Raw genomic sequence first — 14,397 nt, 5'->3', positions numbered from 1 at the left:
TTATTTTACTTATCAGTCTTTTGTTTTAAGTTACATATATGTATATATATATATATATATATATATATATATATATATATATATATTACATGTATATATGGAGAGAGAGAGATATATAGATATAGATATTGTCCTTTACTCCTTATGTTGTGTTTTATTGTTTCCCCACATTTTTCTAAAATTCAATAAAATGCAAAGTATAAGAAAAGATGATTATATGTGTCATTATTTTCACTTTACATTGATAATATTGGACCATCGAATTGATATATTGATCCAAATTGATGTATAGTTACAACCCTACTGTGTATTAGGTTCTACAGTATATAGCAACAAAAAGAAACACCTATACTGGCTGTATAGTAAGTGTTTACTCAAACCAATCACTTATCTGTAAATACCATTTCAACCAATTCATACTTTTCTTTTTCTTTTTAGTAGTCAATTTGTACTCTCCAGGTTTCATTATTTCCATTTAATCTTTGGCGTGCTAACTACAGCTTTTTTATATATATTGCATGCTCTGTACGGGCAGCACAGTAGGCCCGTTTCCACTGAAGAAGTTCCTGGTACTATTTGGGGGGCAGGAACTACTACAGGAACGTCCTCTCGCTCGGCCCTCTCAACCGCCGTGTCTCCACTGAGAGAGCGGAGTACGAGGAAGGTTCCTGTAAAGTTACGTGCTCTGGATGTGACGTAATCGTTGCGCGACCATTTACCGGGGCGACGTAGGGACGCCGTTAGCTGATAGCCCTTAGCGGTGTCTGTAATAACTCACTAAATGGGCCGTGAAAAAAAAAAAAATTCCAGCGGATGTCTTACTTACAACATGATTGAACTAACTGGAGTAGTTTCATGTCGTATCCGACAACGGGAGGCTTTTAACAGATGACGTCCTGATGTTAGCCTGCTGTTAGCTGTCCCTGTCAGCGGCAGCCACTGATGCTTTCTAGACATCGTGATTTCCCAAAACTGAATAAATACCACACATAGCAACACAAAACTGCTTTGCTTGCTCAATCATGTTGTAACTAAGATATCTGCTGGAAAAAATATTTTTTTCACGGGCCATTTAGTGATTTTTTTTTACATGACGGAGGAAGCTATATGAACGAGCTAATCCTCGTCTGCTGAGTTTTAAAAATGCCGGCTATTTTGTTGCTTTCTGTTGACATCACATCCCTCCTTGAGTATATCCAATCAGCACCAAGTAATCCCCAAGCCCCAGCTGGGAGTCTTTCGGGGCCGTTCTGAGTACCTACCCTGAGGCAGGGACTTGTTTAGCCCCCGTAAAAGTTCCGGAACTCTGTCCTTCGGGGGTGGTTCCTGCGGTGGAGACACGCACCAATGGCCCCGGCCCTGTAAAATTACCCCGAAGTTCCTGCGGTGAAAACAGGCCTAATGGTGCAGTGGTTAGCATTGTCACCTTACAGCAAAAGGGTTCCTGGTTCAAACCTAGGGTGATTGGTGTGAACCCCAGGGTGGGGGAGCATGCTTCCTCCCACAGTCCAAAGACATGCAGATTAAGTGACTCTAAATTGGCTGTAGGTGTCAATGTGAGTGTGAATGTGTCAGCCCTGTGATAGTCTGACAACCTGACCAGGGTGTACTGTAGTATCTGAAGTTCTACATGGTATGTGACGTCTTGGGTCTGATGATCAGTTAGGGGCCCAGTTAGGGGCCCAGGGTCAAGAAGGTATATATGGCCAGGGTCAAGAGGGTATTTATGGCCCAGGTAAAGGATTGGTGAAGTCCAACTAGGGTGTCTCTCTGTGATCTGTTTCATTTTGTTTCACATTTCACAAAAACAACCAACCTATATAAGCAGGGTAGTTGGAGCTGTTATTCAGAGCAGTTCATATTGGCTTTGAACCCTCTCTCAGGCAATCCTAGGTGCTTGATTTGATGCTGTAGTTCTTGTAATAAACCTTTCTTTATACAAGCAAGACGGTGTCAGCGGAGTCTCCTTCATCACCTTCACATCATCGCTATTTAATAAACAACAGTACCCTGCCTCTTGCCCAGTATCAGCTGGGATAGGCTCCAGCCTTTTTGGGCGTAACTTTAACCTCAAGGTTTAATTTCTATTTTGTTTGTTGGGTTTTCACCGCATCTCATGGTCTTCCTCAGCAGACGAAGTTTGCTCAGTGATCATGGAGTCAGCTCAAGCGTCATCATCAAGTCACATGATAATAGGTGGCTATGTATGATTTAATTGTGCAAACTGGTTATGGTGGTTAAAAGCTCTGGGAAAAAAATGAAACTGAAAATGAAAGGGTTTTTTTTCTCAATGTAGCCTAGATTCTGATGCTTGAGACAATCTGTTGTACTTCAAACACTTCTCTCAGGATGGAAAGGAATCACAGCAGCAAGTCAGCATGCTGTAACTACAGTGGCTCCAGCAGGCGTCAAATCAAATCACAGCAGCATGTTAATAACATTATCTGTCAATAGTGTACTTTGACTCCCGAGCTCCACAGTCATCACTGTAATTAATACTGTCCGAGGATTCTGTGCTGAAACTTGCGATACTTTGCCGTTCTTTCCCACATCAGTCTTGTCCAGCTCATTAAAGCACAGTCAGCGACATGAATGGGAAATAGATTTTAAAACAACGCCTGCTAATGGAAGCTGAGAGCAAGGATGATTAATGGATGATTGTTTAATCGATTAATATCCAGCCTCAGAGGATTTACAGCAAGGGAGACTTCATTTCATGTTTTGCTGGTCTGGAGACATTAAAGAGCTTGCAGCTGATATTTCCCCCATCTCAGCCGCCACCTTTCTTTATGCAAACCTTATGAATGGAGGAGGTTTACATGCTGATAAGTTTCAATGCTGACATTTACATTAGCAGCCATATTAACTTCCTTACTATGAGGATCCATATGAGCATACATTCAATAGTCTTTTCAACCCGACTTATTTAAAACACTGATTAGAACGCATTCAATACCACGCTTTGAGACTCTGATCCTCTGCTTAATGTCAATACTTGTGCAGAGAATGGAATGCAGATTGCCATATTTCATCAAGAACAAAGTATTACTTAATACCATAACCTAAAGAATTTCACATTCTGCGCTTCTATACATACAGAGCATTTTCCTGTATTGCTTCAGTGTCAACATCCAGCAGCACAGCAGACATTCATGAGATGTTAAGCCGTCGTCTCAGTCACATGCAAGGACTGTTAATCCCCAGACGCCCAGGAGTTGTGTTGATGACAGCATTTCCTAATCTGTGTTTTAGCTACATTTCATATGCAATAAAGATCTCTTCTCTCCTCTCTTCTTCTTCTCCTCCCCTCAGGTTGGAGGACATACCATGCTACCTATTCGCTGGATGCCCCCAGAGAGCATCATGTACAGGAAATTCTCAACGGAAAGTGACGTCTGGAGCTTTGGAGTGATCTTGTGGGAGATCTTTACCTATGGGAAGCAACCTTGGTTTCAGCTGGGTAACAATGAGGTACAAAGAGCCTGAAGCGTTTACATAACACCCATTCTTGAGAACTGGGACAAACCTAATTTTGGGGCAAGGGTTTGATTTTTACACTTCAGTTAGGCTTGGAAAATATCAAAGTCTTGACTATTAAATCTTGTAATGGGCTAACCTCCCAGTGATTAAATTTTATCTTATAGCATATATGATGGATGTCAGAGGTAAGATCTGACAGAGTTGACATCTTACAGAGTTGAAAAAAGTTCTCTTACTGCTAATCAAAACTAATTTTAAACCATAATTCTTATGTAGGTTTGATTTAGAAGAGCACAGACTGGGACATTTGAGGACATGAGGGGGCTTAGCCTGATCCTCTGTAGGTGCCCTTGGGAGTGTTCTTTTCTTTCTTTCTTTTTTTGATGAACAAGCTCCATATTGATCATTTTTTTTATGCACAGTAGTGTTTTATTTACCCTTAGAAATAAGTATTGAGTAAAAACAGAATACTTTGCAACTGCCATCATTAAAATTTACATAAATTTGTACTTGAGTATTTACATTTTATGCTAATATTTATACTCCACTACATCTCTTAGAGAAGTATTGTACTTCTTACCCTACTACATCTATTTATTTGTCTGCTTTAGTTACTTAAAAAAAATAATAAAGTCACACTCAGAGAGGACCCAAAATTTGCATTTTTGATCACCGATATATTATTTTGGGGGGGCTGTAATGCATAAACGGACAGATCATTAGATCAGGAGCTTTTTGGTTTTTTTGTCAGGCCTATTTGTATTTTTTAAAATATAGATGTAGCTTTAATATTTAGACCTGGGGCTTTCAATGAAACATCTGAGGCTGAAGCCTCACACGCCCAGGCCTGACAACATCACTGGCGACAGAGTTGACATGTTACGGTAGAGACACATCTGATAGCCATATTATTCAAACTTTCCCACCTTTTTGGCAACCAGGAGGTGAGACAGGAGTCTAACCACTTTTATGCCTGGTTAAATTACGTTTTTTAAGAAATCTGAGGGAGTTGACACAATCTGGGGCACATCTTTAAAGAGCCAACAATTTCACAAAATGTACATTTTAAAACAAAGATGATTATAACATTACATTTGATACCAATGTTATTAGTATGTACTATTAATTTCAGAATTTGAAGGCTTTTAATGCATTTTTGAAGTTGTGAATTCTTGTCTGGGACAAGGCTGTGTTCTGGCCCAAGTACTTCTGGCGCAAGTTAAAAGTTTAAGTTAAGTTAAAAGTAAAAAAAAATGAAAGCATATCAAAATATTTTATAGATCATATTTATTTAATGTATGTAAATCATTTAAAAATAATGTTTCACCCCAGAAATGGAATTAGCATGTTAATAAGTTAGAATTTCAAGGGTTTCTTTGTGGTTAGACATAATTTGTCCCCATTCACAAGAATAGGTGATAAGCTTTCACGTGATACACTACATGTTTATTATCAAAGACTGTACCACAGGCCTTCATGCACACATTGAAATTGCAGCTCCAGTTTTTTCATTGGTAAAAGTCTTCCATTGCATTTCCTGCTAGTAAATGTATTTATTTCAAATCACATTAAAAACAGTAAATTAATTGAGTTGTTTTTAAAGTAGGAATTGAATAGCGTGGCTTACAGAGATGCGATGGCTGACTTGAAAGCATGAGCACTCTAATAGCTGATTTAAATGAACACTGCCATGCTGGATCTTACTCTACTGCCTCGTGTTGTTTCTGTTCTCTTTCTGAGAGTCGCGCCGGCCCAACGAGGTGATAAATTGATGCCGCTTTGCCACCAGACAAGATGCTGCATTACATAACACCCATGATTGGTTTGTTTTTTCATTGGAGGCTCTGCTTTGAATCAATAAAATTCAATTAGGATTACTCTTGTAAAGCGGGCATATTGAGAAAATTAAATTGACCTAAAAGAATAACCTGGCATGTGGCATGCATTGCACTTATAAGTATTTCAATTGAAACATCAATACATTCTTGGGCTTGACACAAATTGGTATTTCCACATTTCTGTGCATCTCCAGCTGAAAGATTTTCTAGACACTCTAAAATGAAACACTCAGCTGATTAAACTATATTGCCGAAACCTTACGGCAGTGTAATGAGATGAGCACCATATTATGTCATAGCCAAAAAAGAACAGGGAAAATCCACAATCTGTTTCTCAGTTGTAGTTTTGTCTTCAGGTGCTGTTAGATTGGAATATTTTATTCACTATTCAGTAATTCAGATTTGTCTAACACACTACACAATGATACATTATGGCAACAATTATTATATACATATATATATATATATATGTACAGGGGTATCAGTGACAGTGATAAATTATCACCTGTGGGAACTTGTTTCAAACAGGCCTCATTCTCCTCTGGGCTCTATGGGCTCCACTACTTTTCAATGCTTTTATTTACAAAAAAAGGAAAAAAAGAAAAAGCTATCGCAGACAAAAAAAAATAAAATTATAGCAGAAGGGCAACTGCCTTTTTGCCAAACATCGTTCGAACTCACAATTTATTATAGATTCTAGTGGAGATTGCAAGGTTTTCAAAGATACCAAATATGTCTGAAATTGAAAGAAATATGTATTAAATTATGCATAAGACAATTGATGGTATGGTGCTGCCATAATAAAAACATAGGTTTGTTTATTTCACTTAGTGTAAACATCACATAGCTTTGGGGAAGAGCTGGAACAAGCTGATACAGGATGTATACAAGATGCTGCCAGGCAGTGAGAAAAGATCATTTTAACAACTCTGAAGATACTTTCAATGAAGTACAAGGGGATACATGTGAGCATTTTACTAAGATACCTCTGCTACAGGAGGTCTAGGGTTAGCTAGTCTTCTACTCCGGTGCTCCTGCAGCCTGCTAAACCTCCCTGTAGCTAGCGCTAAGCTGACAAATACACTCTTTATTTTCACTGCTCCCTTTTCTATTACAAAAAGTAGCATTTTATTGCTCTGTGTTAGGCACCAGTAAGCTCTTGTGTTTTTAAAACTATTGCCATGTCTAAAGCCAAAAACTATTTTATAAAGTAGTCATACACAGAACCCACACAGGTGTACTCACTTGTTGTCTGATTAAACCTCTCCTCAGGATAATGTGGGCGTGTACAAACATCTCCCTCTCATTAGTAGCATAGAGACTGGTGACATCAGTTATTCCCAGCACAGAGTTCCAGATCAGCCAGGGTAATTGAGAACACCTGTGTGGGTGTACAGGGCTTTTAATTTGCAAAGTAACACACAACTACAGCTGTCAAATACATGAAGTGGATTACAATTTACAGTAAGTACCTCTATTATCGCTATCAACAAATATAACCATCATTTCAAAAAAGTTGGGACGCTGTGTAAAACAGAAATAAAAACAGAATGCAATGATTTGCAAATCCATTTTGACTTATATTCAACTGAATATAGTATAAAGACAAACTGGAAGAGCTTTATTATTTCCTTGTAAAATATATAGCCTTCTTATTCTGAATTTGATGCTTTTAATACATTCCAAAAAAATGGGACAGGGAGAACAAAACGCTGGGGAAGTAGAGGACTGCTCAAAAAACAACTAAACAACTAAACAGGTTAATTGGTAACATGACAGGATCATGATTAGAGTGAAAGGGGCATGCTCAAAAGACTCAGTCGTCCACAAGCAAACATGGCATGAGGTTCACCACTGTGTGAAAAACTGTGGGCAAACAGTCCAACAGTTCAAGAATAACGTTACCCAACACACATTTGCATAAATTTAGTGATTTCACCGTCAATATTATCCAAAGATTTAGAGAATCCAGAGAAATCTCTGCACATAAGGGGCAAGGCTGGTACTACATCAAAATCGGCACAAGTGTTAAAAAGATATTACTTCATGGGTTAGGAAACACTTTGGAAAACTTTTGTCAGTAAACACAGTTTGGTGCTGTATCTGCAAATGCAATTTTATCACGTAAAGTGAAAGCCATATTTTAACAACATACAGAAACACAGCCAACTTCTCTGGGCCTGAGCTCATCTGAGATGGACAGACACAAAGTGGAAAAGTGTGCTGTGGTCTGATGAGTCCACATTTCATATTGTATTTGGAAACCATGGATGTTTTGTCCTCCAAGTTAAAGAGGAAAAGAATCATCCAGATTGTCACCAGCACAAAGTTCAAAGCCAGCATCTGTGATGGTGTGGGGGTGTGTTAATGCCCATGGCATCATGGGTAACTTGCACATCTGTGAAGGCACCATGAATGCTGAAAGGTACATACAGGTCTTAGAGCAACATATGCTGCCATCTTGACAATGTCTTTTTTAGGGATGGCCCTGTTTATTCCAGCAAATCAATCCCAAGCCACATTCAGCACGTGTTACAACAGCGTGGCTTTGTAGTAAGAGTATTGGTACTAGAATTGCCTGCCTGCAGTCCAGACCTGACTAATGTGTGGCGCATTATGGAGCAAATTGCAGAAGTGAAGACCCCGAACTGTTGAGCAGCTGAAGTCGTATATCAACCCAGAATGGGAAATAATTTCACTTTCAGCACTGCAACAAACAGTGTCCTCAGTTCCCAACACTTACTGAGTGTTGTTGAAAAAAGGTAATGTTTGAACGGTTCAATCCCCGGCTCCTCCACTCTGCATGTCGAAGTATCCTTGAGCAAGATACTGAACCCCAAATTGGTCCCAATGATGCTTCCATCGGAGTGTGAGTGTGTTAAAAACTGAGTAGCAGGTGGCACCTTGTATGGTAGCCTCAGCAGCCAGTGTATGAATGTGTGTATGTGTGTGTGTGAATGGGTGAGTGTGACTCATAGTGTAAAAAGCGCTTTGAGTGGTCGGATGACTATAAAGGTGCAATACAAATGCAGGTCCCTTTAACATTTACCATTTAAACATGTCCCTGTCCCAACTTTTTTGGAAGGTGTTACAGACATCAAATTCAGAATGAGTGTATATAAGTGTAAGTTAATCCGTTTGAACATCAAATATCTTGTCTTTGTACTGTTTTCAATTGAACATAAGTCGAAAAAGATTCACAAATCATTGCATACTGGTTTTATTTACGTTTTACACAGAATCCCTATTTTTTTGGCATTGGGGTTGTATGTGCATATGTATGCAGAATCTGAAGGCAACAGTACAAGATATTTGTAGCAGAAGCATTCTGGTTTTTGTTTGTTGTCAAAGAAATCACATTTATGCCGCAGGTAAACAGCCTGTGTAGAGAGCAAAAGAGGTGGAAAACACTGGCCAAAATGCAATCTGAGAACTCACAGGCTATCGTCTGATGACAGTTTCGCTTTATATTAGCTTTTATGACATTTTATCTGCATGCATATGTAGATATCTCTTTATAGAGATTAGCCAAAATGACCAGCATGGGGGAGAGGAAGTTGCCGATGGGTTTTGAGATTGATAGGTCTACCTGTAATGCAGTGATGTAGATGAAAGTACATTACATTTCACAGGTGGCTGCTGTACAGTTAGACATTGATACGTTACGTAAAAGTACATTAGCACCTGTTATGCATGTTGACTTTGAAGGCACATCCATGAGCACAGTCACACATAAGTTACACAGCTAAGGACGAAATAGAACCTGAGGTGTGATATCGCCTTCAATTAAGGCTTAAGTTTGTCACTTAAAGGGGAACTCCACTCATTTTACTAATCAAAGTCTGTTTACAGGTCTTGAGGGAAAAAAGTGAAAAAAGTTGTGCAGAGTCTTTTATGGCACCAGCGGTTGCAGCATGAAGCTAACAAATTGCCTCAAATTGTGTCACTTCGTCAGCTGGATCTAAAGACTACATGTTTCAACAATGGTGTGGAGTTTGTGAGAAGTTACCTTTCCAGATCTCTGTAGCCTGCTCCACAACTGTGCTTGATGGCAGCAGCGCAAGGCTTCGTTAGCTGCTATTAGCATAACACAACCAGTCCTCCCTCTGCAGCAAAGTTGCATTGTGTGTAATGTAGATTTTGACAAGAAAGGAGAACGTGGGGAGAGAAAAGCTGATATCTCTGGTTCTGCTGGGTTAATTAATTTATTTTTTTCGTCCATCATGAGTCCAACAATAGTGAGTGCAATAATAAATCAGTAGAGGAAATACAAGACATTTCTCTCCTACAACCTTGTTGCTAGGTAGTGGATTTATTAAAAAGTTTCTATAGGTTACAACAGCAGTATGGTTGTAAATTAGCTGGCATTCATGATAACTCCCAGGATCGTTCTCTCACATCTGTTTGGTCGTATGCTGTTGCCATGACCACTGCAGCTTTTACCAGAGGTTGTTTGTAATGTTCCTGAACTGGGAATTTATGCAAAGTGGCTACATATGTCTTTGCAGGAATTGACACTCTATCCCCTCAGTCTAAGTCTCAAGGCAGTCTGTCTGCCAGGCCTCTCATCCTTTGGTGACAAGACATGACAAACAGAATGTAACAATAGAGAGAAAGCAGTGCTTTACCTTGGTACACGGATGCAACAGGTGGAACAATAAAACAGGGTATTCCCAGTTGGTTTTTGTAATATTCTGTATTGTTTCAGCTTTTTACTGTTGTTGACACTCTTGAGTAAAAACCACAGTGAAATCACATTTATTTAAACACAGATTATGTTTGTCGTACATTCTTTCCAGAAAATTAGGCCTCAGATAGTAGTAGATTATCAAATGCTTTGTTCTGACACCGTGCTGCTGTGCTGCTAGCTTGCAAGAGCATGAAATTGCATGACACCATAATATGTCTTACGGGGAGCGTTTCCCTTTTTCTTCTATAGCTGGGCTGATAATTATTCTGCACCTTAATAACCGAAAAACTTTTGAAATGAACATAATGTTTGAGCTGGTGTCAGTACCTGCGTTTGAAACATGAAGAAATTGTGTGTGGTGACAATGCTGAAAAACAAACAAACTGAAAATAACAATTTTTCTGTGTACTTTTTCCAGTGCAGCCTCACTCATTACACACAAATAATAGGCCCCTATTCAGTCTCTTAAGCTACAGTGGCCTGGAATTGACACAAATAATAAAGTCAAATTGTCCTGCAGCGATGAGTCATCTGGCTAATTAGAGCACAAGTCGAACAAAGAAATGATCAATCCCCCTTTTATTAACATCTCAAACATCCACTCCCACAGATACTCAGTATTATTATTTTGTGCTGTGGCACCAAGAAAAAAAACATCTTGTTCCTCCTTTAATATTGGACAAATTTAAGAGTGAATGCATACTGTTTATTTCTTTCATCTCAGTTTCATTAGTTCAAACCTCAAAGGACAGTCTGCTCAGTGTCACCGGTTTCTCATTATAACTAAAGCAAAGCAATCAGTCAGTGAAAACCTCTGTCTCACTCCACTGCCCTGTCTCCTCTGCAGGTTATTGAGTGCATAACCCAGGGTCGGGTTCTGGAGAGGCCACGGATTTGTCCTAAGGAGGTGTACGACATCATGCTGGGCTGCTGGCAGAGGGAACCGCAGCAGCGACTGAACATTAAGGACATTCAGAAGGTCCTGTTCGCCATGGGGAAAGCCACGCCGGTCTACCTGGACATCCTGGGCTAGCAGCCATCCGGGGTGGCCCGTTCCTCGCCAGACAGACAGAACGACAGAGACATACAGACAGACCGACCCACACGAATCCAGGAATAACCAAACCAACCTACTCCACTGTCGAAAAACACCTACAATGTTTGGGAAGGACTTAAGTGCCTGCAACACTTTTGGATATAGTGGATATAACGTATTCAAAAAACACGCACTTTTACATTTTGTTTACTTGCGTATAAGATGTACAGGTTTGAAGAAGACTTTTTTTTTCCTCGAAAAACTGCAAAAATACACAAAAATGGAGACAAAAAGGGAAGTGAACTGGCAATAGGAAAATGGCCACAGTTTGATCATATTATGGAGAGAACACATCAGAGTTAAAATCTATCCTGGGTTTGGTTTTATGAATATATATAGAAATATTACATATATTTTATATTTATTTCTTTTTGTCAGGATGTTGAAGGGTCTGCCATGTTTGTTGCTAAGGGCTCGGCCCTGCCCGAAGACGTCACCGACAAACTATTGGCAGGGACTCGACGATGGTAGCCTTACTTGCACTCTGATTGGCTGGCACTGAGCTTTTGACGGGAACTCTGCTTCTGTGGAATTACACTGGATGGTTGAGAAAAAAAAAAAAAGAAGCGCTCTGTAGAGGACCTACCCAATCAGACAACCGACAAATCTATTTTAATTTAAAAATAATGTACATATTGTAAAATTCTATGTGTCAAAATTATGTTAACTTATTTTTTCGGGTGTTATTTTGGTTCCTTTTCTGACTGTGATCTGGGTGGCTAAAGTATAAAGCTATGGTATTTGTTTTCATCCTAATCCAGAAGAGATTTCTCTTGGGAATTACCTGTGTCGGTGCTGGTAAGTTGTCTTATGTGGTGAAGGTGAATGGCAGTGAATACAGTTCGATAAGTCAGCTGACACCGAATCACAGAGACTCTGGAGAATGGGGGACGACTCGGAGCCATCAACACGACACTTTTCCAAAGAGGCAATGAAGCCTCTTATTCACTTTCCGGTTCATTTGCTTTCTATGGCAAAAATAATGCGTTGATAAGTACTATGTTACACCACATCCCTCGAACACATACACACGCTTTGAGAAACTGTTCTGTCATTTTTAGGCTTTTTGGTGTGAAACTGCTTTTCCACTCTAAAGAAAACATTTTTGTAACTGGAAGGATGAATCATCTGTTAGCTGCAGGTGTGTGTGTGTGTGTGTCGCATACACAGCCCAAGAAAATCTCTAACTTAAAGGAATAGTTAGACATTTTTGGAAATAGTCTTAGTTACTTTTTTTGCTTAGAGTTTGATGAGAGGGTTGATGCGAGTCTCATATCTGTCAGCTCAACATGAAGCTGGAGCCTGAAAACAGGGAAAAAACTAGCCTGGCTCTATCCAAAGGTAACATCTACCAGTTCCTTTAAAGCTCACATATGCTGTGTTCAAAGGGGGTCGTGTTTATCACGTTTACAAGAAGAGTCCACGTGAATGCCCCCCTGTTAGGATATTTATGACCTTGTCAGTGAAAATTTCTGAGAGCTTCATGTTCACGACTTAGTGTACGTGACTTCCCATGTCTTTAACATGAGCTCACGAGTTCCACTCGAATGCAGTACTAACCATTTTATCTTATGCTAAGCTACAATAACCACTTGCTATAAATAGCTTGATTTCAGTCAGTTCAATATGAAGCTGGAGCCAGGAGTTGGTTTGCTTATCTTAGCACATAGACTGAAAACAGAGGGAAATAGCTCACCTGGCTTTATCCAAAGGTAACAAAAAACACCTATCAGCCCTTCTAAAGCCCACATAAGACTGTTAGCTTATGCCAAGCTAAAATAACTGGTTGCTATAAGTAGCTTCATATTTACTGTCACCCCAGTATGAAGCTAGAGCTAGGAGTTGGTTAGCTTAGTTTAGCACACAGACTAAGAACACAGGGAAAATGGCTGGCCTGGTTATATCCAAAGGTAACCAAAAACACCAATCAGCACTTCTTTAGCTTACATAAGCCCATTAGCTCATGCTAAGCTAAGATAATAGGTTGCTATAAGTAGCTTTGTATTTACTGTACAGACACGAGAGTGGTATCAGTCTTCTCATCTAACTCTCAGAAAGAAAGCAAATGAGTATATTTCCCAAAAATTGTCAAACTTGATTGCAAACATTTAGGTCAATACCATAAGGATCCCGTCACTTCACAAGCTGAGAAAAAAACATGGTGGCTTCTTCCCTCACATTTCATTTAGAACAACAAAATAAAAACTTTAAGTTTTTACTTTTCTGATTTTTTTTTCTTTACCATCAACTGTACATGACACACAGTCACTCTTTTCTTCCTCGCACTCGTGGCCTTTGCATGTTTAGCAATGATGAGGTTTTGCACCCATCTATTGCTTTGATAAAAACCTCTTCTGCCACGACCAGAGAGGAGCCACTGAAGCAGGTAGACACTTGTGTTAATTTGTGGATGGTACATCAAAAATAATAATCACTAAAGTGGATCAGCTAACTGTGTGGTATTGCGCGTTCCATATTTTTGATAATTACAGTATTTAATGAACTGGTAAACATGAAGAGTTTTGTTCCAAAATGTGGCAGAAAAACATGACCCCCAAAAAGCTTCACAGCAAAAAAAGAAAAAAAAATCTAAAACCAAATGAAATTACTTTTAAAGACTCGTTCTTAATTAAGTGCTCGAAAATGAGTTCATTTTTACAGAGTGGATTCTGTAGATTTCTCAGACACCGAATGGAAAACCTCAGGCAACAATTTTATTTTATGTTGTATCTGGATATATAGCGTTTTGGAGTGGAACTCTTCACATCTCTTCCTTATTATCTTAACATGAATTCTCACAGTATCACAGTGTTGTCTCTGTTCCCCTTGGGACTATGTAAATCATTAATGAGCATTCAGTTATTTCAAGTATTTTATATGAAAGGCAGGATCAAATCCAACGAGTTACCCAAAGCATTGAGTTTTTGTGTATTCTCTTGTGGTAAAGATAAACGCTTAAAGACATTATGACACAGACCGTGAGCATTTGCAGGGTATTGTAATCCTTTCATGGTGAGTTGAATATTGTTTTAAAAAAAAGTTTTCCTTTTCTTTTCTTGGATGAACTAACTGAACACTTTTTGAAGCAAAGTTGGCATATTACCATGTACACATGTTACAGAATATAAAAATGTGGTATAACAGCTGCAGTATATAAAATACTGGTATTCCATGATAGATCTTTGTATTAATGTGACTCTCTTAAGAAAATGTCTTCAAACAATCAGACGATCTCCTTTTCCATTTTGTCCTGTCTTATAAAGATGTGTAAATTTGACAAAATGTTGTCCTCA

At 39.1% G+C, this 14,397-nt stretch overlaps 1 protein-coding gene across 3 annotated transcripts in view; it reads left to right on the top strand.

Annotated features, from left to right (window-relative positions):
* Positions 1-11,671, top strand: part of ntrk3b (neurotrophic tyrosine kinase, receptor, type 3b) — a 257,785-nt gene extending 246,114 nt beyond the window's left edge. For all 3 annotated transcript variants that reach the window (XM_033625920.2, XM_078161658.1, XM_033625911.2), the window contains 2 exons: positions 3,313-3,471; positions 10,856-11,671. In XM_033625920.2, coding sequence (XP_033481811.1) covers positions 3,313-3,471; positions 10,856-11,041 — 345 coding nt within the window. In that variant the 3' untranslated portion in view covers positions 11,042-11,671. The remainder of the gene's footprint in view (positions 1-3,312; positions 3,472-10,855) is intronic.
* Positions 11,672-14,397: the final 2,726 nt, after the last annotated feature.

This window comes from Epinephelus lanceolatus, chromosome 2, assembly GCF_041903045.1.
Source record: "Epinephelus lanceolatus isolate andai-2023 chromosome 2, ASM4190304v1, whole genome shotgun sequence".
Lineage (NCBI taxonomy): Eukaryota > Metazoa > Chordata > Actinopteri > Perciformes > Serranidae > Epinephelus > Epinephelus lanceolatus.
This window is presented reverse-complemented; position numbering and strand designations above follow the sequence as displayed.